The 21,172-nt window shown below is 36.3% G+C and overlaps 2 protein-coding genes across 6 annotated transcripts in view; one reads left to right on the top strand and one right to left on the bottom strand.

Annotated features, from left to right (window-relative positions):
• Nucleotides 1–11,873, top strand: part of CRBN (cereblon) — a 29,611-nt gene extending 17,738 nt beyond the window's left edge. For both annotated transcript variants that reach the window (XM_005547651.5, XM_074032747.1), the window contains 6 exons: nucleotides 5,607–5,669; nucleotides 7,092–7,176; nucleotides 7,846–7,961; nucleotides 8,418–8,482; nucleotides 9,330–9,461; nucleotides 10,864–11,873. In XM_005547651.5, coding sequence (XP_005547708.1) covers nucleotides 5,607–5,669; nucleotides 7,092–7,176; nucleotides 7,846–7,961; nucleotides 8,418–8,482; nucleotides 9,330–9,461; nucleotides 10,864–11,044 — 642 coding nt within the window. In that variant the 3' untranslated portion in view covers nucleotides 11,045–11,873. The remainder of the gene's footprint in view (nucleotides 1–5,606; nucleotides 5,670–7,091; nucleotides 7,177–7,845; nucleotides 7,962–8,417; nucleotides 8,483–9,329; nucleotides 9,462–10,863) is intronic.
• TRNT1 (tRNA nucleotidyl transferase 1) overlaps nucleotides 8,478–21,172 on the bottom strand; it is a 31,141-nt gene continuing 18,446 nt past the window's right edge. For 2 of the 4 annotated variants that reach the window (XM_045385861.2, XM_074032748.1), the window contains 4 exons: nucleotides 17,260–17,386; nucleotides 15,373–15,566; nucleotides 14,288–14,541; nucleotides 12,836–14,095 (listed from right to left, as the gene is read on the bottom strand). In XM_045385861.2, coding sequence (XP_045241796.1) covers nucleotides 13,832–14,095; nucleotides 14,288–14,541; nucleotides 15,373–15,566; nucleotides 17,260–17,386 — 839 coding nt within the window. In that variant the 3' untranslated portion in view covers nucleotides 12,836–13,831. Of the gene's footprint in view, nucleotides 9,507–12,835; nucleotides 14,096–14,287; nucleotides 14,542–15,372; nucleotides 15,567–17,259; nucleotides 17,387–21,172 lie in introns of those variants that run through there. The other 2 variants (XR_012431365.1, XM_005547653.4) reach the window with 2 other exon arrangements.

Raw genomic sequence — 21,172 nt, 5'->3', positions numbered from 1 at the left:
AAAGCTGCACAGAATTATTTTGTATGGATACACTGTATAACCAGTCCCATACTGATGATAGATCTGTACTAAATAACATGTACAAATGATCTTTTATATAGGTAAATATTTATGATAACTTTTGAAGAGTGAGGTTATTGGCTTACAGGATAAATGCATTTATAATTCTGTCAGTTTTAAAAATAATTTTGAGGCCGGGCACGGTGGCTTACGCCTGTAATCCCAGCACTTTGGGAGGCCGAGGCAGGTAGTTCATGAGGTCAGGAGGTCAAGACCAGCCTGGCCAAAATGGTGAAACCCCATGTCTACTAAATATACAAAAATTAGCCGGGCATAGTGGTGGACGCCTGTAATCCCAGCTACTCAGGAGGCTGAAGCAGGAGAATCGCTTGAACCTGGGAGGTGGAGGTTGTGGTGAGCCAATATCGTGCCACTGCACTCCAGCCTGGGTGACAGGGTAAGACTCCATCTCAAATAATAATAATAATAATAGTAATAATAATAATAATAATGAGTTATTTTCAAAATACTTAAGGTGTTTGTACTTGTTTTTATTATCATTGTTTCATCATGGCCTCACAGGCAATGTAGTATCAAACCTGATGTTTGCTGATCTGATAAGTGAAATATATTACATTGAAGGTTCAATTTTAATTTCTGAGAGCAAGGGTAAGCATTTTGTTGTAAGAGCAGTTTGTGTTTCCTTTCTATAAAGTATTTGCCCATTTTTCTACTGGCTTGTTGATTTCTTGGAGCTCTTTGTAAGCTTTATAGTCTCTGTAATTAATGAGTTCCAAACATTTTTCCTAGTTTGTCTTTCATCTTTTAACTTTGTTTTTGGTGTGCTCTGTCATACAGAACTATTTTTGTTGTTCTTCTATAGTTTACTTTTTAATGCTTCTATATTCTAAATCATAGCCAAAAATGATGTTCCCATGCAAAGGAATGTCTCATGTTTTCTTGTATACTTACTGTGGTTTCATTGCTTTTCCGTGGAAAGCTCTGATCCTTGTGTAGTTGATCCTGGTATAAATTCCACTTTACTTTTTTCCAGATGGCTCCCTGTTGTCCTACTACCACTTTTTGAATAGTCTATATTTTCCCCCATTGATTTGAGATCCCATCGTTGTCACAGACCAAATTCATGTTTATTTTACTTTTCTTCTCTTTTGGTCTACTTGTGTGCCATCATCATATTGTTGTAAATGTTGGCACTTTATAATCTGTGTAAATAAAAATAGGGCTGGTAAGCCCCTCACTGCTCTTTTGTCAAGCTTGTCAGTGACTACCATTGATGAACATGTCCTTGTGAACTTGAGAATCTGTTTGACCTTGTTCCAGGATAGAAATAGTAAGAACAGTAACATTTATTGACTATTTTTATATAAAGAAGAAAAGTCTTGAAATCTTAGGCTATGTATAGTCAGGTGCTTCCTCAGAAAGTCTGGTCATTTCCCAGGCATACATATTGTATGTGCACTTGTATATCTATCATTAGCGTATAAGCCTCAGGAGCAGGAAAAAGAGCTTATCATTCCATTCCAGTTCTTATTACCATGTAGGAATTTGGTTCATGAAAGGAAACAAAAACTGGTAACTTTTTAATTATTTGTATAAATTATTTCTGTCATTTACATTGCTGATTATAATAGGATTTAACACAGTAAGTGACCACTTTTAGTCACTATATAAAGGAAGTCAGTGGTAGTGATTTACTATTTATGTTTAGCTTTTCACATTACTCTTTTCATTTTCATTGCACTTCAAAGACTCACTTAAATGGAGTTTCACATTTTGTGAACATTCTACATTGTTGGGAGGCAAAGCTGAAGCCATAGTTATGAGGCTTAAAAATGGAGGACTGTGATAGATTACCTCCAGGTAACATTCATTTTAAGGGCTTTTATGCCTGCTTTCAGTAGTAAATCCTGTTCCCAGAGTGAATACTACTTTGCTGGAGAATCAGTCATTGGTCACTTTTAAGTGCCTAAACTTTTTGGCTAGTATTAAAATTTTCTTGAAGTACAACCATTTTATGACATCAATCATGGTATTGATATATTTAAAGAATAACTATAAATTGCTAGAACTTATCATCCATTTTACCCAGATATAAGACAGGAGCCTTTCCTATTATGCCAGAAAGCTAAATGGGACTCTTAAATTTGAGGATGTTGAAATGTCTTAAATTTTGGCAGTTGCTCTGTAACAGCTAGCTAATGTTTTCTGGTATATGTCTCTTCCGTGTGTCTAACTTACATCACAAATATTAAGGATGGATTATGCATATTTGAATCTGTCAGGATGCTCCAGATAAAGAATTTTGGAGGTCTTCTGACCCTGAAAAGAAGCTACCTGAAACTGTAGCTTGCTCATGGGCATGGTGGCAGAGTGAATGCCTGATCCAGTGCATTGCTCTTAATATGCTAGTGTGCCACATTTTATTCTCTTTATACTTGAAATTTATAATTATTTCAGATTCTTTTTCTTGACACAGGTGCCAAATGAAATTACACTTTTGTAGTACACTTTACATTTTTTTTTGTATTATAAAAGTAACCATTCTGATATGTGAAGTATATTTTAATAACTGAATGAGGAGTGTGTCAGCCAAACAAACTTTCAGTTGGGTCTTTGTCATTTTGTAATTCTAAGAATATATAAGTTAGTAAGCTTCTTCCCTCTAAAATATAAGCTCCACAGGGCAGTGAATTTTGTTGGTTTTTCTTTCATTCACTGGCATAGCCTAAATGTATAAAAAATAGCCTGACACGTGTTAGGCATTGTATTAGTCTGGTCTCACACTGCTAAGACATACCCAAGACTCAGTAATTTATAAAGAAAAGAGTTTTATTTGACTCACAGTTCAGCATAGCTAGGGAAGCCTTAGAAAACTTACCATCATGACAGAAGGGGAAGCAAACATGTTCTTCTTCACATGATGGCAGGAAGAAGTGCCAAGCAAAAGGGGAAAAACCCTCTTAATAAAACCATCAGATCTCGTGAGAACTCACATGTATCATGAGGGAAACATGGAGGTGCCTGTCCCCGTGATTCAATTACCTCCCACCGGATCCCTCCCACGACACATGGGGATCATGGGAACTACCATTCAAGATGAGATTTGGGTGGGGACATGGCCAAACCCTATCAGGCACTCACAGTATTTGTTGAATGAATGATGATTAGAGTCTCAGACTCCCTGTATACAAATCCTAGCTCCTTCCTATTTACTGAGTCTGTAACCTTGGGCAAGTTATAGCATCCTTGTGTGCCTGTTCCCTTACTTTAGAATGGAGATAATAAACTACTAACCTTAGACTAGTCTTAGAAATGTGAAGTTCTTGGCACAATACTAATGGTTGCCATTGCTGTTCCTGAAGATTCAGAGCTACTTGATGTGCTCTTGGTAGTATTTTTTTAAATTCTGTAACTGGACTGTGACAATAATCTTACCATTAGATATTTAGTCTTAAAAGTGAAGGACAACTTATTGGAGATTACCCGAAGGGTCTCATAGTCTGACTCCTCAGGCTTTAACCACTACCAGAGCACACAGTAGGAGGCTATCTCAAATCACCTTTGGCAGGGGTCCCCAAATCCTGGCCCACAGACCAGCACTGGTCTGTGGCCTGTTAGGAACGGGGCCACACAGCGGGTGGTGAGTGGTGAACAAGCAAGTGAAACCAAGCTCCACCTCTTATCAGTGGCAGCACAAAGTCTTACAGGAGCACAAACCCTATTGTGAACCGCGCATGTGACGGATCTAGATTGCATGCTTCTTATGAGAATCTAATGATGAATGTAATGCACTTGAATCATTCCAAAACCATCTTCCACCCCATCTTTGGAAAAATTGTTTTCCACGAGACTGGTCCCTGGTGCCAAAAAGGTTGGGGACGGCTGATCTTTGCATAGTCTCAAATATAAGGATTATATTAAGCCAGAAATGTTTCTCATCAAGGAATCCTTTGTTTTGAGCTGCAGGTCGTGTTTTAGAACAAGTCTGTCCTCTTCCATGTTGCAACTCCTAAAATATTTGAAAACAGATATGTCCACTTGAGAGATAGCTCTGAACTGAACATCCCTGGTAATAAGACATTCCCTTTGATAATGAAAGTTCCCATATTTGAACAGCATGGAATAGAATAACATTGTCTCTCAGATTCTAGTCTTCTATTAAAACCGCAGTTACTTTTGCACCAAACTAACATAGCTAGAATAGGATTGGGGTAGTAGGTAAGTATAGGGTGTGAGTGGTGTAGCACATCATACAGTTGTGTAGCACAATTCCAGCTATTAGCTCAGTCCCAAGTCCCTTTTATGTGTGCTGTGTTCCCACGTTTCCTGCAGATCTTACCCATGCACTTGCAAGATCAAATGATTAGGTATGAAACATATGTAGGTTAAGTATTCAGCATATGAAAACATACCTAGTCATTTGATCTTGCAGGTGCAGGAGTAGGGTCTTCACTTGTTTTGTTAAATGTTACCTTGTTTTTCTTGTTCTGGTCTGTTAAAAGTGCCTTTTGATCTACCTTATTCCTTTTCTCTCACTTTCATGTGTCATGTCACATGTCAATTAACATTTTATTTACAGTGAAATTACAAAGATTTGTACATATGTAGGTTTTGTTTTGAGAAAAGTGATAATTCTTTATATTCTGCTATACCTTGTTCTTTGATCACTTGCAGAGCATTCCTTGGTATAAACATATTCTAACGTATTTCACTCTATTTTTGATTGATGTTTAGGTTGTTTCCAATTTGTTGCTATTAGCACTGCTGCAGTGCACCCCTTCAGTAATATTTTTGTGTCCTATAGACCATTGCTTCTCTTTCAAAAATTGTGTGGTTATTTTTGCGGTTATTTTTCCAAACGAACTTTAAACTTATAAATTCCATTCTCACTGGTATTGCAATGAATATGTAATTTGAGGACTGACATCTTAACAATATTGAGTCTCCCCCTCAAATACTGAAATTCTACAGAAATTAAGTACAATTCACATTTGTATATGGACTTAGGCATGGTTCTGTTTGGATTTCAGTTACAATTGGAGGTCATATATAATCGGTTTCCCCTTTCTTTGAGTTTTATGAAATGAGGAACTTCATCATAAAGTCTCAAGTGTATAAATATTTTATCCTTCTTGGGATTCTGTTACTTCTTATCTTTGCCCTTATAGTGATTCAGCTGGTTCTCATTTAAAGTTTTTACACAAAAACAGTTTGGATTATATTTTGAGGTTTTCACTTCAGATACTGGACAAGTAATTACTAATATAAAGGCAACTAACATGGTCATAATAGAAGTATGGTGTTTACTCTTCACATTTATCTTCCCAAAGTTGCCTTCAGCATTGAAATTTTAATGTTTGACCTTTTTAAATAGGAATTAAGATTCTAGTTACTACTATATATTTGAAGGATATAGAAGCATGATTTCACACTTCATAGTCACATTATGGGATTATCTACAAAATTTTTTAGCTTTTTAAAATTAGATGGTTTCCTAGGCCAAAATCATTTAGATGTTGCTCTTCCAGTATTAGAATCTTTATTCTGTGGGGTTTTTTAAGTGCCTTTTTTTGTTTTGTTTTCAGAGAAAGTTTCATTGTGCAAATCTAACTTCATGGCCTCGCTGGCTATATTCCTTATATGATGCTGTAAGTAACTTACCTTAAATTTACTTTATATATGGTAGGCCATGTCATAACTAAGGGTCATTAAAAAACAAAGGTTTAGTTTTTCCAGTTTCTAGTGCCTTATAACTTAAGAACAAAATATCCTAAGAGTGGTGGCTAACACCTGTAATCCCAGCACTTTGGAAGGCCAAGGCAGATGGATTGTTTGAAGCCAGGCATTCAAGACCAGCCTGGGCATCATGGTGAAACCCCATCTCTACAAATACAAAAATTAGCCGGGTGTGGTGGCATGCGGCTATAGTCCCAGCTTGGGAGGCAGAGGTGGAAGGATTGATTGAGCCTGGGAGGTCAAGGCTGCAGTAAGCTGAGATTGTGTCACTGTACTCCAGCCTGGACAACAGAGCAAAGACAAAGAAAAAATTATCATAAGACTTTTTTAGAGTTTTACTAAGCACGTGAGATTTTGTTGGGTTGGGTGATAGTTACATTTAGAACATGAAAGCATCCATCTATAACAGTTTTGGTTTTTCTCTAAACAAATATATTAACTTACATCTCTTGATCATTAGTCTATTAAGTAATGCATCCATGAGGGGTTTTGCTCCTTAAAATTTAACACTAGGCATTGCCACATTTTGCAAAACTAAGTAAGGGACAGTGTTGAAATGGTTTAAAGAATCTGGATTTCAGATCAGAGACTGACTTCAGAGTCTGATGTCTGTCATTTACTCTGGGCCTGGAGCAAATTACTTCTCCAAGGACCTGTAAAATGGATACAGTGGTAGCTATTGTAGTTGGTGTGCATAGCGGGCATTCAATAAATGCTAGCCATTTCCCTTAATGAATCACTGCCCACTAATCTGGAGTCCTGGGAAAACTCAGCAGCATGCACAATACTAAAGGAAACTGCAGTTGATCTCTGCTTTTTAGCAGCTTTTAAACAATTACAAAGACACAATATATGAGTGTTTTTGCATATGTTTTGCATATGCTTGTGAAAATTATGTAGTAAATAGGTGCCAAGTAAGGTATGTAGATAGCAGGTGCTAGTGCAAATTATAGGTGCCATAATCCCTATGGACTGAGTCAGAAATGGCCTAATAGAAGGCAGAAGAGAGGCCAGTTCCAAGCAGGGGCACAGAACAGAGCAATCCACAAGGGAGTTGGGAGCACATACCGCTGGGATAAGACAGTGAGTGAGAAAAGGCTGGAAGGCAGACTTAATGCTGGGCAAAGGAGCTGGAGCTTGATCATTGCTGCATAAGAAAATGGAGGCATTTAAACTGGGACTGAGATGGGACTGAGTGATTACTTAAATTGCTGCCAATGTGTTAGTTTTAAGAGTTGAAAAGCTTAATAGTAGATTTTGATAAGTCCATGAACTTGATTATTATACCTTTATACCTTTATTTTAAACAAGATTATACCTTTATTTTAAACAAGGAAACCTTAATGGACAGAATCAAGAAACAGCTACGTGAATGGGATGAAAATCTAAAAGATGATTCTCTTCCTTCAAATCCAATAGGTATGAAGTTAGTTTACTGCCTGGGGCCTGGGATGTCTTGCTGTAAAAAAAATAGCTTTCTAATGGATGAAATCATATATTTTAGTTTTGGTTTTTTTTTTAGACTGATTAAAACATTTTAATTCTGAAAAGCATAACTTCCTTTGAGCAGTTGAAAAAAAAATGAGTATTTCAAAATTAATTGCAATAAAATCCTTATATTCTGTGAACACTCCAATTTCAGACAATTTCAGACAAATTGCAGGAAGTGGCTGTCATCCAAAAACACCTCCTGAGTGTGAGGATTCCTTTCTGTGTTCTTTAAGGTGCCTTTGAAACAAGTGACTTTAGTTCCAGGACTTGCCTTAATTACATAAACTCTCTTCATCTGTTTACAAGGTATAGTTTAGTTATTTTTCTAGTCTCTTGGCAAATAACTTCTAACATGGATTTGAGTTCACGTTTAACGTAAAAGGATTTTACCAAAAAAAGTATAGGAAAAGAAGTTAAATTTAGAGCTTCTGAAAAGTATGTGTTTGACAGCTGGTATATTTTCATATTGTTTATACATGTATGAAATGTGTAACCTTATAGAGAAGGATTTATTTCAAAAGGACATTATCTGATTTGTAAGTTGTCTGATGCTTGTCTGACTCTTAAGTTTAAAACTTGAAAAACCATGTCTTGAAGATTTTTCTTACAGAGTAGCTGCTTGTCTTCCTATTGATGATGTATTGAGAATTCAGCTCCTTAAAATTGGCAGTGCTATCCAACGACTTCGCTGTGAATTAGACATTATGAATAAAGTGAGTAAAGTGAATATGTTTTTGATGACCATGTTTTATTCAGGCTGGAGAACTAGGATGCTCTGTGGGGTCCAATGGAGCTATATATAAGTCCAGTAATGTAGTCAAGCAATTCAGATTTCAATTGGGATCTTACAGATAAACTCAAATTGTTTTGTGTTTGTCAAATATGAATACATTTATCAACTTAGTGAAAAATACTTGATTTCTACATGGAAATATCCAAGGTTATATATCACTATTCTTTTACTCTAGAGAAGGTCATTTAGTTTTATGTAAATATGTGGCAGATCTCAGTTTCAGTGATTTTCTTGCTCCATCTTTAAGTGTTTTTGAATGCTTGGAAGGAAAATGTGGTATTCAGAGAGGGCAATATCTTTATGAGTTTCTTGATCTATGTGATTACATGATAAAATGAATGCCAGTTTTTCCCAATTCTTCTCTCAAATTTTTTAGTGTACTTCCCTTTGCTGTAAACAATGTCAAGAAACAGAAATAACAACCAAAAATGAAATATTCAGGTAAGGTCTTTATTACATTTTTAATATACTTGCCTTATCAGAATTACAATCAAGACTGTGTTTCTGTTTTCCATATACTTTCCTCCAATACCTAAAAGTTACAAACACTCAGCAAATGAAATATAGGGAATTAGTTCACTTTTGGTAAGACCATCTTCCAGATTGAGTACTCAGATCAACAATACATGTCAGGGATTATTCACAGGTAATGAGCATGGTAAAGTAAAACAACTGAGCAATTCTTTTCCCCCTAATTCTATATATTAGACTGTCTTAGAAATCTACACAATATATTGTCTTCAATTAGGCCCTAACATAGATGCCTCAGAAATTACATTTCAGTCATCAGTTTTGCCATATAGGGCCAAAGTAGGACATGCTTCTGAACACTGATGCTCTGATATAACAGTGTTTGATGAATTTGTCATAAAATGATTTTCAGAGTTATAAATCAAGAAGGTAAGGAAACTGCTTTCTGCAAAATAATCAACTGCCCCAAAATGACCGCACAGGACCTTGTTATTGCACTTATACTCTCAGACTCCTTTAGAAGCATTTGAATTTTATATTCTTTACAATGTCTGTCTTGAGGAGGATTTTAAAAACAAGTACTATTTCCTTTGGGTCATCACAGAAAACACTTAGACATTTAGACAAAACAGGCCTGTCTGCCAGCTACACCCCCACCCCATTTTAATACTAAGATCCTGGTATTATGTAAAACTGAAAGATTAAAAACTATATAGCTCATACCTCATTTCTTGGTGAACTTCAGGAAAATTCTAAGCATTTAATAGAATTAGACTTCTCATTTTGACTTGTCCTCCATGTTGATTCTTTGTTTTAGTTTATCCTTATGTGGGCCGATGGCAGCTTATGTGAATCCTCATGGATATGTGCATGAGACACTTACTGTGTATAAAGCTTGCAACTTGAATCTGATAGGCCGGCCTTCTACGGAACACAGCTGGTTTCCTGGGTAATGTTATGGTGGTGGTTGCTTTTTTTTTTTTCTTTTTTTACCCTAATTGGGCAGAAAAATCCAGAGTCCTAAGCAGAGTTGCTACAATCTTTATAATAAAAAGTAGACAAATGAGTAATTTTATACAAAAATTAGCTGGGTGTGGGGGCAGGGGTCTGTACTCCCAGCTACTCGGGAGGCTGAGGCACAAGAATCGCTGGAACCTGGGAGGCAGAGTGTTGTAGTGAGCCAAGATTGAGCCACTGCACTCCAGCCTGGCGACAGAGTGAGAATCTGTCTCAAAAACAAAAAGTAATTTTATTTAAATGTCCTTCATTCCACAAATAGCTAGAAACATGTTGCACTTTTTGTATCTTTTATATAGCATCATTGAATGAAAAGTTAAGAAAAGGTTGACAACTGCAGTTGTCCTCAAATTACTGTATCCAGTTAAATCCAAAATTGTTTTTTTCTGTCACATAATTCTGAAAATCAGCTGTTTTATGACCCAGTAAAACTTCATATCTGGACCATATTCTGTAGTAATGTAAAACCGGAGAATGTTTACAAAGCAATGATAGACTAAGAAGGTGCAGAACCCATTGAATCCTGCTTTTCTTCTGGTTTGCCTTTCGTTGTTGTTGTTGTTGGCTTCAGCTTAATGATTCTCAAAAGTATGATCCTGGGAACCTGCTCCCTTCCCTCAGCCGTACTATCTTCAACTATCTTCAGTTTTCAAAGAGGGATGCTAAGAAGGGATTACATGCTACTCTAGAGTTAGGACCATGTCACTTGGATTGCCCTATCTATCTTATTTGGCACCCTATGTGAGGACTAAAACTAGAATACATTTGTTACTATAAATAGTAAATGTGGCATACTATACCTAGGGGAAAAAGAAATAACAGTTGCAATTATGTGGTTTATCTTAAAAATAAAATGCCATGGTTTGTATTTCTGGTTGCATTATCTGACAATCATTCTTATTTTAGAATAGTAGTTTTCAAGTATTTTTTGAGACGTGTCCTTCCTGGCCCATCCAGTTTAACTCAGACAGAAGTGCCTATTTCTGCAGGTGGTTGCTGTTTCCTAACTTGGCTGCAATACAACACAAGTTAGAATGTGGTCTTGGCAACCAGCAATTTGTATAAAGAAATTTATAAGATTACTCTTTATTTCTATGCAGAAGAATGTGAACATGGCTTAAGAGCATAAAATTATATATAACAGACTGATGTATTACCATAGGATGTATCCAAATTAGAAAATGTTTTTAGGTTTCAGGGAACTGTATGGATCAAATCCTAAGGATTAAGGAGATATTCTAAGGTCTGTCTTCATGATAGGTTGATATGATAGATAGGATAGGCTTGGAGTACAGAAGTGTTTCCTTAGCTGATATCTTTCCTTATTTTCTTAGGTATGCCTGGACTGTTGCCCAGTGTAAGATCTGTGCAAGCCATATTGGATGGAAGTTTACGGCCACCAAAAAAGACATGTCACCTCAAAAATTTTGGGGCTTAACGCGATCTGCTCTGTTGCCCACGATCCCAGACACCGAAGATGAAATAAGTCCAGACAAAGTAATACTTTGCTTGTAAACAGATGTGGTAGAGATAAAGTTATCTAACAAATTGGTTATATTCTAAAATCAGATCTGCTTTGGAAATTATTGCGTCTGATACATATCTAAGTAAACACAACATTACTTGGAGGGTTGCAGTTTCTAAGTATACTTTTGGAGAGCATGAACAGCAGTCTAGAATACTAGAAACATCTACTTGGGTAGCTTGGTACCATTATCCTGTGGAATCTGATATGTCTGGCAGCATATCATTGATGGGACATGAAGACATGTTTGGAAATGAGATTATTTCCTGCGTAAAAAAAAATTCCTACAATGTGAAACGAATTATTTGATCCTGATGTATGGGACAGCATATCTGTACCAGTGCTCTAAATGACAAAAGCTAGGGTGACAAGTACATGTTCCTTTTTGAAAGAAGCAAGGCAATGTATAATTCTAAAAGGGCTTTGTTCCTTTCCATTTTCTTTAGCTTCTCTGAGATACTGATTTGTAAATTTTGAAAATTAGTTAAAATATGCAGTTTTTTGAGCCCACGAATAGTTGTCATTTCCTTTATGTGCCTGTTAGTAAAAAATAGTATTGTGTATTTGCTCAGTATTTGAACTGTAAGCCCATTTATACTGTTCCATACAAAAGCTATTTTTCAAAAATTAATTTGAACCAAAACTACTATTACAGGGAAAATTTGCCAAAACATGTCCCCTCACACAGGCTACACGTGATACTGTATTTTGTTCAATGTAAATTGAAGAAAATCTGTAAGTAAACCTTAAATGTGAAACTAAACATGTTCTTTGTTCAAATAATATAAAATATCACTCATAATTTTAAAGTTCTAAAAAGACTGCTTTGCCACCTACCTCTTTGCTTATATTCAACGGTTTAGTGGGTCCTTTCACATTTGTGTAATAACTTTGGTTTTATTGATACTCTTTTGCTACTTTAAAACTAATCAGGTTAAATGTTTACTCAAACTAGAGTAATAGTATGAGGCCAAAATACATGCCTTGAGTGGAGTGAAATCAGTTGAGTATCACATTGCATATTTATGTAAATAGAGTAAATGAAAATTCAAGAATGCTTCTATTCAGGATATGCCCCTGCCTTATTTTTTCTAAGCTCTACTTTACTACTTTTTGAGACAGAGTCTTGCTCTGTTGCCCAGGCTGGAGTGCAGTGGCACGATCTCAGCTCACTGCAACCTCTGCCTCCTGGGTTCAAGTGATTCTCCTGCCTCAGCCTCCCGAGTAGCTGGGACTACAGGTGCCCACCACCACGCCTGGCTAATTTTTTGTTTTTAGTAGAGACGGGGTTTCACCGTGAGAGCCAGGATGGTCTCGATCTCCTGACCTCGTGATCCGCCCGCCTTGGCCTCCCAAAGTGCTGGCATTACAGGCATTGAGCCACCGCGCCTGGCCTACTACTTTTAATAATTGTGGGTTTATATGACTTCATTGGTTGTTCATAATAGTTCTTACACTGCACTAAAACTGACTCTAAGTGGATCCCAGGAAGTTCTTTTCAGCAGCATTTGCAATGAGTTACCTTTCCCCCTGAAAAGTTAGTTATAATTTCAGTATGTCCCATACTGCTTACTAGCAAATAAAATTTTCTGATCTGTAAAAACACACATATAATACTACTGAAAATGGCTTTACACATGACAAAACCAAACCTCTGATAGCTAACTCTGCATACTTTCTATACAGAAATGGTATGTATTATATGATTTTGGGTCTAAATCTGTATTTTGGCACTACTTAAATATTTCAAAGTATTATTTTATAATGCATTTAATTACTGACCTGTGTGCAGTCATTTCTGAGGCTTTCTTGCATCATAGCCCCTGTGACACTTCCTCTTAGAAATATTATACTCTACAAAATTGTTTTATCAAGGTCCAAAATTACTATTTGCTCATAGAGCACAAAGATGTTATGACTGGCTACACAGAAAGGAAATAATGATATGTCAGTATAGCAGCTGAAATAAACAGTTTGTGTTATACATTTTATTTACCTAATGAAAGCATTTAGGACTCAAATCTTTAGAGAACAAATATGTAAGAATGTAAACCATATCCTTTTAATTAATAAAATAACATTTACTTTAAAGAGAGGCATATTACCACTGTATATGACACCTGATATACATTGTCAGATACCACATAAACACATTTATCTTCCAATACCAATGTTTTATTAAAATAATAGGCTCAAGAGTAACCCTCAAGTTAATCCCATGACTGTCCCAGGCCCTGCAGCATAAAGAAATCATTGTGACAGGAAAATATCAACCACATACTAAAGCATAACTTGCTAGAACAAATCCTGTACGTATGAATGCCAGCAACTGGGGACACATTTAGTATTCATATTTTATGCAGACTTGTCAGTTATTTCCTTTTTAAGCCCAAGTTTCTTTTGGAATTCAGATAAGAACTGACACATCATAGATAGTCATTGTTCAAGGTAACCCAGTTATTTCAATTGCAAACAATAAACATTTTTTCTTCAAGACAGTTACCACTTTTTAAGATCTTAGTACTACCCTATGCAAAAACAATTTTTTTAAAAAGGCTGAACAGGTTAAGATGATAGCCAACTATGGAAACTATTCCAAAAGAACTGTACATTTCAGTGATATAAATCGGATCTCAGTTTAGTTCTTGAAATATATTTCACAAAATAAGACCCTTGTTGTTCTACAGAGGTCCCCTAAACTGTCTTTTATTATGATGTAGTTTCTAAAACCTCATTAAGAGGGGAGAAAATTAATCTTACCAGAAATGCTCTGCTTTTTAGTAGCCATCAGTTTTAGGTCTTTTTATGTAACTCAGAAGTTCATCTTTTTCCATTTGGTAACCACTTTTTTTCCACTGTTCTCGCAACTGTTGTAATAGAGCCCCAATTTCTTTTCCTGAAGAAATGCCCACTTTTCTGATGTCATGGCCACTTACAGGAAATGGAGGAATGGACCACTGCTGCATTTCCTTTAGGAGACAGTGCTCTCCTTGGTACTTCAGTAGTTCACATACACGAGTAGTTGCATCAGGTTCCCTAGACTACATGTCAAAATCAAAATTTAGTTTCATCACACATGAAAACATACACTTACGATCTTATCCTAAAATTTAAATACTCAAATTTTTTCCTTTAAAATAAGTAAAGTTCACAGAATTGTAGATCTTAGTTTTGATAAATTATAAATTAGTGACAATACTTCATATTTCTGACCAAGCCGAGTATATACTTACATCTATAATGAAGTCTTGATAGGGTTTCAATGGGTCTGAACTATCTGTTGCTTTAATTAAATCTTTCCTATTTTTAACTATAAATAAGCCAAGGTTTTTCTCTTCTTTTGCGATCTTCAACCTCAAATCCAATTTTGTGACATCATCTTGTACTTTGAATAATGAGGCCAAAAGAGTCATTGGCTTTGGTGAAAAACCTTCAACATTTTTACTGACTTTGTCAAATTCTTCTAGACTTGCATTAGCAGGTAAACCTGTAGGGATAAAAGCATTTTTCACCTGTTTTTAGTGGGGGAAGAAAACCACTCATATCCTAAACCTTGCCACTGTTTTAGTATACAGAAATGCTTTGTCACTAGGATACATCATATAGGTTCAGTCTGATGTTCCAACTTACAGGCAAACCACTAATATATTATTGTTATTCTCTCCCCTATCACCTTCAAAACCTCTAAAATGTTGTTTCCATTAACAAGCTACATCAAGAGGTCCAGAGGTAGTGGTGATGGTAGTGTCAGATTCACAAGGCATATTCTTTCTAATCACAAATTCCTGACTTTCCACTGATACAACATCCACCCCCCATTCAATAATGTTACTGAAATTTGAAATAATATACCCAAGCTTCCAGAAGTGTGATAAACCATATAATCCCACTGTTCTTTGTGAAAATGAATTACATTTACTGAACAATTTCTGTGTACAAGTTACTCTTCTAAAAGAGCTTTACATGTATTAACTCACTGAATCATTTAGCTTTTCTTTTAGACATACGGTATATTACTTTTAAACCCCTTTTTTGGGTTAGAAACTAACCCAAGTTGCAAAGACTAGATAAGGGGCTGAGCTTCCTTCAAACCTAGATCTGACTCGAGACTACTCTACAAGCATCACAGGCTGTCTTTGAGCTGTTCCCTACTCACGACAAAATGTACCCACCCCATAACCAAAACTTTGTCTTATTTTAAAGTACTCCATTTCTTCATCAAGAATTCAACCAAATGAGTCAAACATTTTTTCCTTATGAAATTTGAAACCAGATATTTCGGTGCCAAAAATTCAAATACTTTATAACTTGCTCTCACCTATATAAGGAGCCACATCAAGATCATAGATAAGGTGAATCAAATGATTTACATGGTTACCAACAAGAATTTTTTTCAGTTCCACCCAAATCCTCTCTCCTGATATTCCAGCCAAGCCTTTTGCATTTTCTGCAATTGCTTCCAAAGTCTCAGCATCGTGGTCACCAGGTTTGTCTACAATTCTCCCATAAAACCTACAAGACAAAATCTTCACAGGGTATTACCTCTATATTGGCATGTCACAAGAAAAATCTGTTTTTCATTTTTATTGATACTATCCCATACATCTACTGGTATTTTAGTAGAAAGCAACTGGTCATTTCTCCACCTCCTCTTTCTTTTCCCAGATAAGAAAACCCTACATCTAATAAAGTATAAGTAGCCTTTCTGAGGTTAGCAAGAACTAGAACCTCAAGGTCTCAACCTCACTTCCAAATCATTGACTTAAGACGTTCAGAATGGTCATCAAATGCAATTTCTGAACTGGCACTTGCAGTAGATGAAAAAAAATAGCATTCTTGTAAAGGGAGCAAACCAAAACAAGACTGCAGTACCTTAACATAGTCGTCTTAATTCCTCAAAACTTGCCTGTCTGTACACATTAATACTTTCAATGAAAACCTTCAAATATGACTAATCTAGTTGCACACCCTGGAGTATATTTCACGGAATCTTGGCACTGGAAGCCCTAACGTACATGTGTTTTACCACTCATATCCTTAAAATTCTAATGAACACCCTCTATTCATCAGTGGTCCAAAGTTAATGCTAAATAAGTAAATTAATGCTAAATTTGGATTAGTGATCCAAATACAGCTAAGTCTTCATCTATGTTCTATAATTTGTAAGAGAGACTACAGGTACTCAAGTTAAAAAAAAACTACATTTATTGACAAAATATGATCTGTTATAGAATATTCTGAGAGCAATCCCAACCAGTGAAAAATGAGTATTACTTGACATCAACTAGCCAATTCGGATAGTTTTTTAAAAAGGTTAGTGTGTGACATTTAAAAATCACTGCTACTCACAAAACTAGTCGTGCATTTCATATTTACCAACTTTATCCAAGTTTTTCTTTTTTTTTTTTGAGATGGAGTCTTGCTGTTGCCCAGGCTGGAGTGCAGTGGCACGATCTCAGCTCACTGCAAGCTCCACCTCCCGGGTTCATGCCATTCTCCTGCCTCAGCCTCCCGAGTAGCTGGGACTACAGGTGCCTGCCACCATGCCTGGCTATTTTTTTGTATTTTTAGTAAAGACTGGTTTTCACCGTGTTAGCCAGGATGGTCTCAATCTCCTGATCTCATGATCAACCTGCCTCAGCCTCCCAAAGTGCTGGGATTACAGGCGTGAGTCACCGTACCCGGCCCATCCAAGTTTTGAGCATGTCTTTATACTTTGATAGTTTTAATCATATAACAGGTATTTCTTTTCAGCAAAGTCATTTTGTTGTGAACTATCACCTGATTTCCACGACCACCTAAAACCATAAGCTGTATGAAGGCGAACACTTCCACTCATTCATTACCATGTTTAATACACCTAACACAGGGATTGACCTGTGGTAAGCATTCAAACATCTGTGTAACTAATGGATCAATGAAGGAAATATCAATCAAAAAGAAAAATGGGCATTTAAAAAAATGACTTAAACCAGAATTACAGGAAAGATCACAAAAAGTATATGTGCATTCTGGGAATGAAAATACAATATGAAGTAGCTAAGTAATTTTCACTCATAAGGCATAGGATGCCAGGTCTCCACTGGAGACAGACATCTGGGATGTCACCATTTTGTACACTGACCTGCTGTAGGTTTCATATGACTAGTGTTACGCTCTAGTGATTATATTAAAACTATCACTTTTTATTTTTAAAAATTCTTACCTGAAGTATCTTAAAATTCTAAGATAATCCTCTTGTATTCTCTGTTTAGCATGTCCAACAAATCTAACTTTCTTATTTTTTAAATCTTCATAACCATTAAAGTAGTCAAATAAAGTGCCATCAAAACCTATTCGTTAGAAGAGAGAAAAATCACTGTTGGCAAATAAGAATTTGAAAACACAAGAAAATCAGCTAAGCACTATCACAAACAGTAAAAATTCAGCAGGAGGAAGAGTTATTAAAACACAGGTATTCATATATATCAGCTATCAAATGGAAGACAATAAAAGACAGTCTTTTAGTCTGTTTAGTTGCATTTACAATTGCAACTAAAAAGGTAATTCAAGAATAACCTAAACAAGAAATATGCAAAATTTGTATGAGGTGGAGTGGAGCCAACAAGACACCATACAAGCTAATTTTCACAATATGGGAAAATAAACAATAGCCAAAATAAAATGGAAAAAATACATAACAGGATTAACAGAAGAAACGAAAATATTTCATATTCTTGGAATGGGGAAGATCTTTCAAACTCTACTTAGCAAGAAAACAGAAAACAAAACACAAAACAACAGGATTTTCGAAGAAATAATTGAATGACATAAACAATCAAAAATGCCTGTATGGCAGAAACTACTGTCACACAGAAAGTCGTAAGTGACATCTTTGGAAAAATACATGTAAGCCCGTATTAAAAAACATGGCTAATTTCCGTAATATATAAAAATTATTCTAAATAAGGCCACATAAATAGAAAAATAGGCTACATATAAAGGAAATGTAGAAATCTCTTTAATAATGAAGATTTTCAACCTTAGTCATAAATCCATTTTTTGTTCTTTGAGGCAGATTCTCACTTTGTCACCCTGGCTGCAGTGCAGTTGGTGCAATCTCAGCTCACTGCAGCCTCCCAGGTTCAGGTGATTCTCCTGCTTCAGCCTCCCAAGTAGACCTGCCACTACGCACAGCTAATTTTTGTATTTTTAGTAGAGACAAGGTTTTGGCATATGGGCCAGGCTGGTCTCGAACTCCTGACATCAAGTGATCCACCTGCCTCAGCCTCCCAAAGTGCTAGGGTTACAGGCATAAGCCACCATGCCCGGCCAGTAAACACACATTTTCGAGATAGCATTTTTCAGATCGGCAATGATGCAAACATTTGATAACAGTGTTAGCAAGGGTGTGGTAAACATGGGCAGTCCTGTTCGTTACAGATCAGGAGACTTCACTACAGAGCCTTTAAAACTTTGTGAATTTTGAACCATGTTAATCTATTAGCCATTCACAAAAATGGTAATAAACAAATTCATATGTCAAACCAAAAAAGAAAAAGCAACATAAAATAATTTTATATATATGTACATAAAACCTTAAGTATTAATTAGTAGAGTGACCACTTCATACTGGTTTGCCTGAGACTTTCCTAGTTTTAAAGCTGAAAATCACACATCCAAGGAAATATTTCAAACTCAGACAAACTAAGACAGTTGGTTACCATGGAGACTTAAGAAAAAGAAAAAGGAATTGAGAGCCGAAACACAGACACCATTCAGCTAACCAAATGGGGAGGTCAGTGATCCTATGAGATACTTCACTCTGTAGCATTACAGAAGAGGCACTGACAACTACTTGTCAAAAATACCTCTTAGTTGTGTTTGAACTTGAATGCTCTTTGATTATCCCAAAAGCAACAGTATATTGGTAAGTTCACACTTAATGCTTAAGTCTTCCCAAGCTGTTAAAAGTTTTATATGCATATAGTAACTTTTAAAAGGGAACCATCTTGACGTATATGGCAAATTTCGAAGGCTCCAGATTCAAAAAGACATAGAAGAAAATGAAGATAAAAAAAAAATACGTAAATAAACATACAAAAATATGATAACAAAGTAGCAAATATGGTATATCCATCTCAGTGTTATTTCTCCTAATGAAGAGACTTGTAACTCTCCCTGGGGAACCTAAAGGCAAGATCAAAATTTGGAGGAAAAAAAATCACAGGAATATGATCAAAGCAAAAATAAGGGTTTGGAAAGCAAAATAACCAACCATAAATGCCAGAACTATGAATGCTTGATCCAATAAGGCTTGGAAAAAGCCAGGATAGAAAACTACACAAAGCTTAGTAAGCACCATATTGGTGTGTATTTTGTTTTGCTCTGAATATCATCCTTTTAAAATACAGTAAATAAAAATATGAAATACAGCTGAGTTGCAGGGAATAATGTAGTGGTTAAGAATGTGACCTCTGGAGTCAGGCTGCCTGAGTTGGAATTCCGATCCTACACTTTACAAGCTGTGCAACTTTGGGCAAGTTACCATCGGTTAAATAGCAATATCTGCTTTGCAGGGTTGTCAGGAGATTGTATATAACGTGCTTAGAACAGTGCCTGGTACGTTATAAGGGTTCAGTAAATGTCAGAAAATGATAGTTCCAATGAGAACAGCTTTTATTTTATAAACTTGGACACTGAAAAAGAATGTTGGTTTCTCTCTTTCAGTATGCTTATGAGAAGTCAGTTTGACAAGACTCTCTATATTGCACTACTTGGAGCAGTTTCTTCTATGAGTAAATATGAGAATAAATAAATACCTGGAGCTCTGACTATATTAATTGAGAGAAAACGCACCAATTGGGCTCTCTATGGTCATATATTGCCTAGGCTTTGCAAACAAGCCAAAATAATGGTTCTCTATGACTTAAACTAAGTTACTTAGTATCTCTCAGTCTCAAGTTTCCTCTTCTATCAAGTGGGCTTAACACACTTTATGATGTTTTTCTGCGAGTTTAATGAAATAAAGTATATCAGGTACCCAGTGTTGTACCTAGAACCCAGCAGGTACCCTAGAAATTGTATCTGCCATTACTGTAATCAGCAAGAGATCCCACCTTAGCTTATAAACTTCTTGCCCATCCATGCATGAAGCAAATCCTATTACTTCATCCTTTTACCACTATTGTTGCTACAAACTACGTTATGAATAGCAGATGTTTCATCCTTTTTTAATCCAAAATCTTAAACATAAAGGGCTTGTCTTAACTTTAAAGTACAACATATGATGCATCAGTAACGTATCAAAACACTAACCTAATTCATATCTACCCCCTATATAATTCCCAGTGCTTTCATTAAACATAAAAGTTAAGCTGAAGTAAATAGGTTTCATCTTACATACTGACTCTGATTATTGATGACTGCTAGAAAACAATGCTAAAAAAGAATCTGAGGTTGTGTGTAGGCTCAGCAGTAAAAAAAGGTGCTGAAGTCATTCACCATTGTTTGCCAGGGAAGCAGAAGAAAGAGTGAATACACATGCATGAAAGGTAGTGCAAAGGAAAAAGAATGATCCTGGGTGTGTGTGTGGAGTGTGTACATGTACCGTGTGTGCATTTTCCTTCCCTGAAATGTTAATGTTGTTCAGATGCAGTTAAGAAGTTAGCACTGACTGAATGTGTACATGTGTCAGGCACTGTTCTGAGCATTTATAATTATTAACTCTTAAACCTCACAACGGCTGTACAAAGGAAGCCAATATTAATTAACGTTTTTGTTTTGTGGCTAGTGAGTGATGGAGTCAGAATCTGACCCCAAGGATTTTGGCTCCAGAGTCTATTCTTTTTTTTTTTTTTTTTTTTTTTTTGAGACGGAGTCTCGCTCTATCACCCAGGCTGGAACGCAGTGGTGTGATCTCGGATCACTGCAAGCTCCACCTCCCAGGTTCACGCTATTCTCCTGCCTCAGCCTCCCGAGTAGCTGGCACTACAGGCTCCCGCCACCACGCCCGGCTAATTTTTTGTAGTTTTAGTAGAGACGGGGTTTCACCATGTTAACCAGGATGGTCTCAATCTCCTGACCTCATAATCTGCCCGCCTCAGCCTCCCAAAGTGCTGGGATTACAGGCGTTGAGC

Source organism: Macaca fascicularis, chromosome 2 (genome assembly GCF_037993035.2).
Source record: "Macaca fascicularis isolate 582-1 chromosome 2, T2T-MFA8v1.1".
NCBI lineage: Eukaryota > Metazoa > Chordata > Mammalia > Primates > Cercopithecidae > Macaca > Macaca fascicularis.
This window is presented reverse-complemented; position numbering and strand designations above follow the sequence as displayed.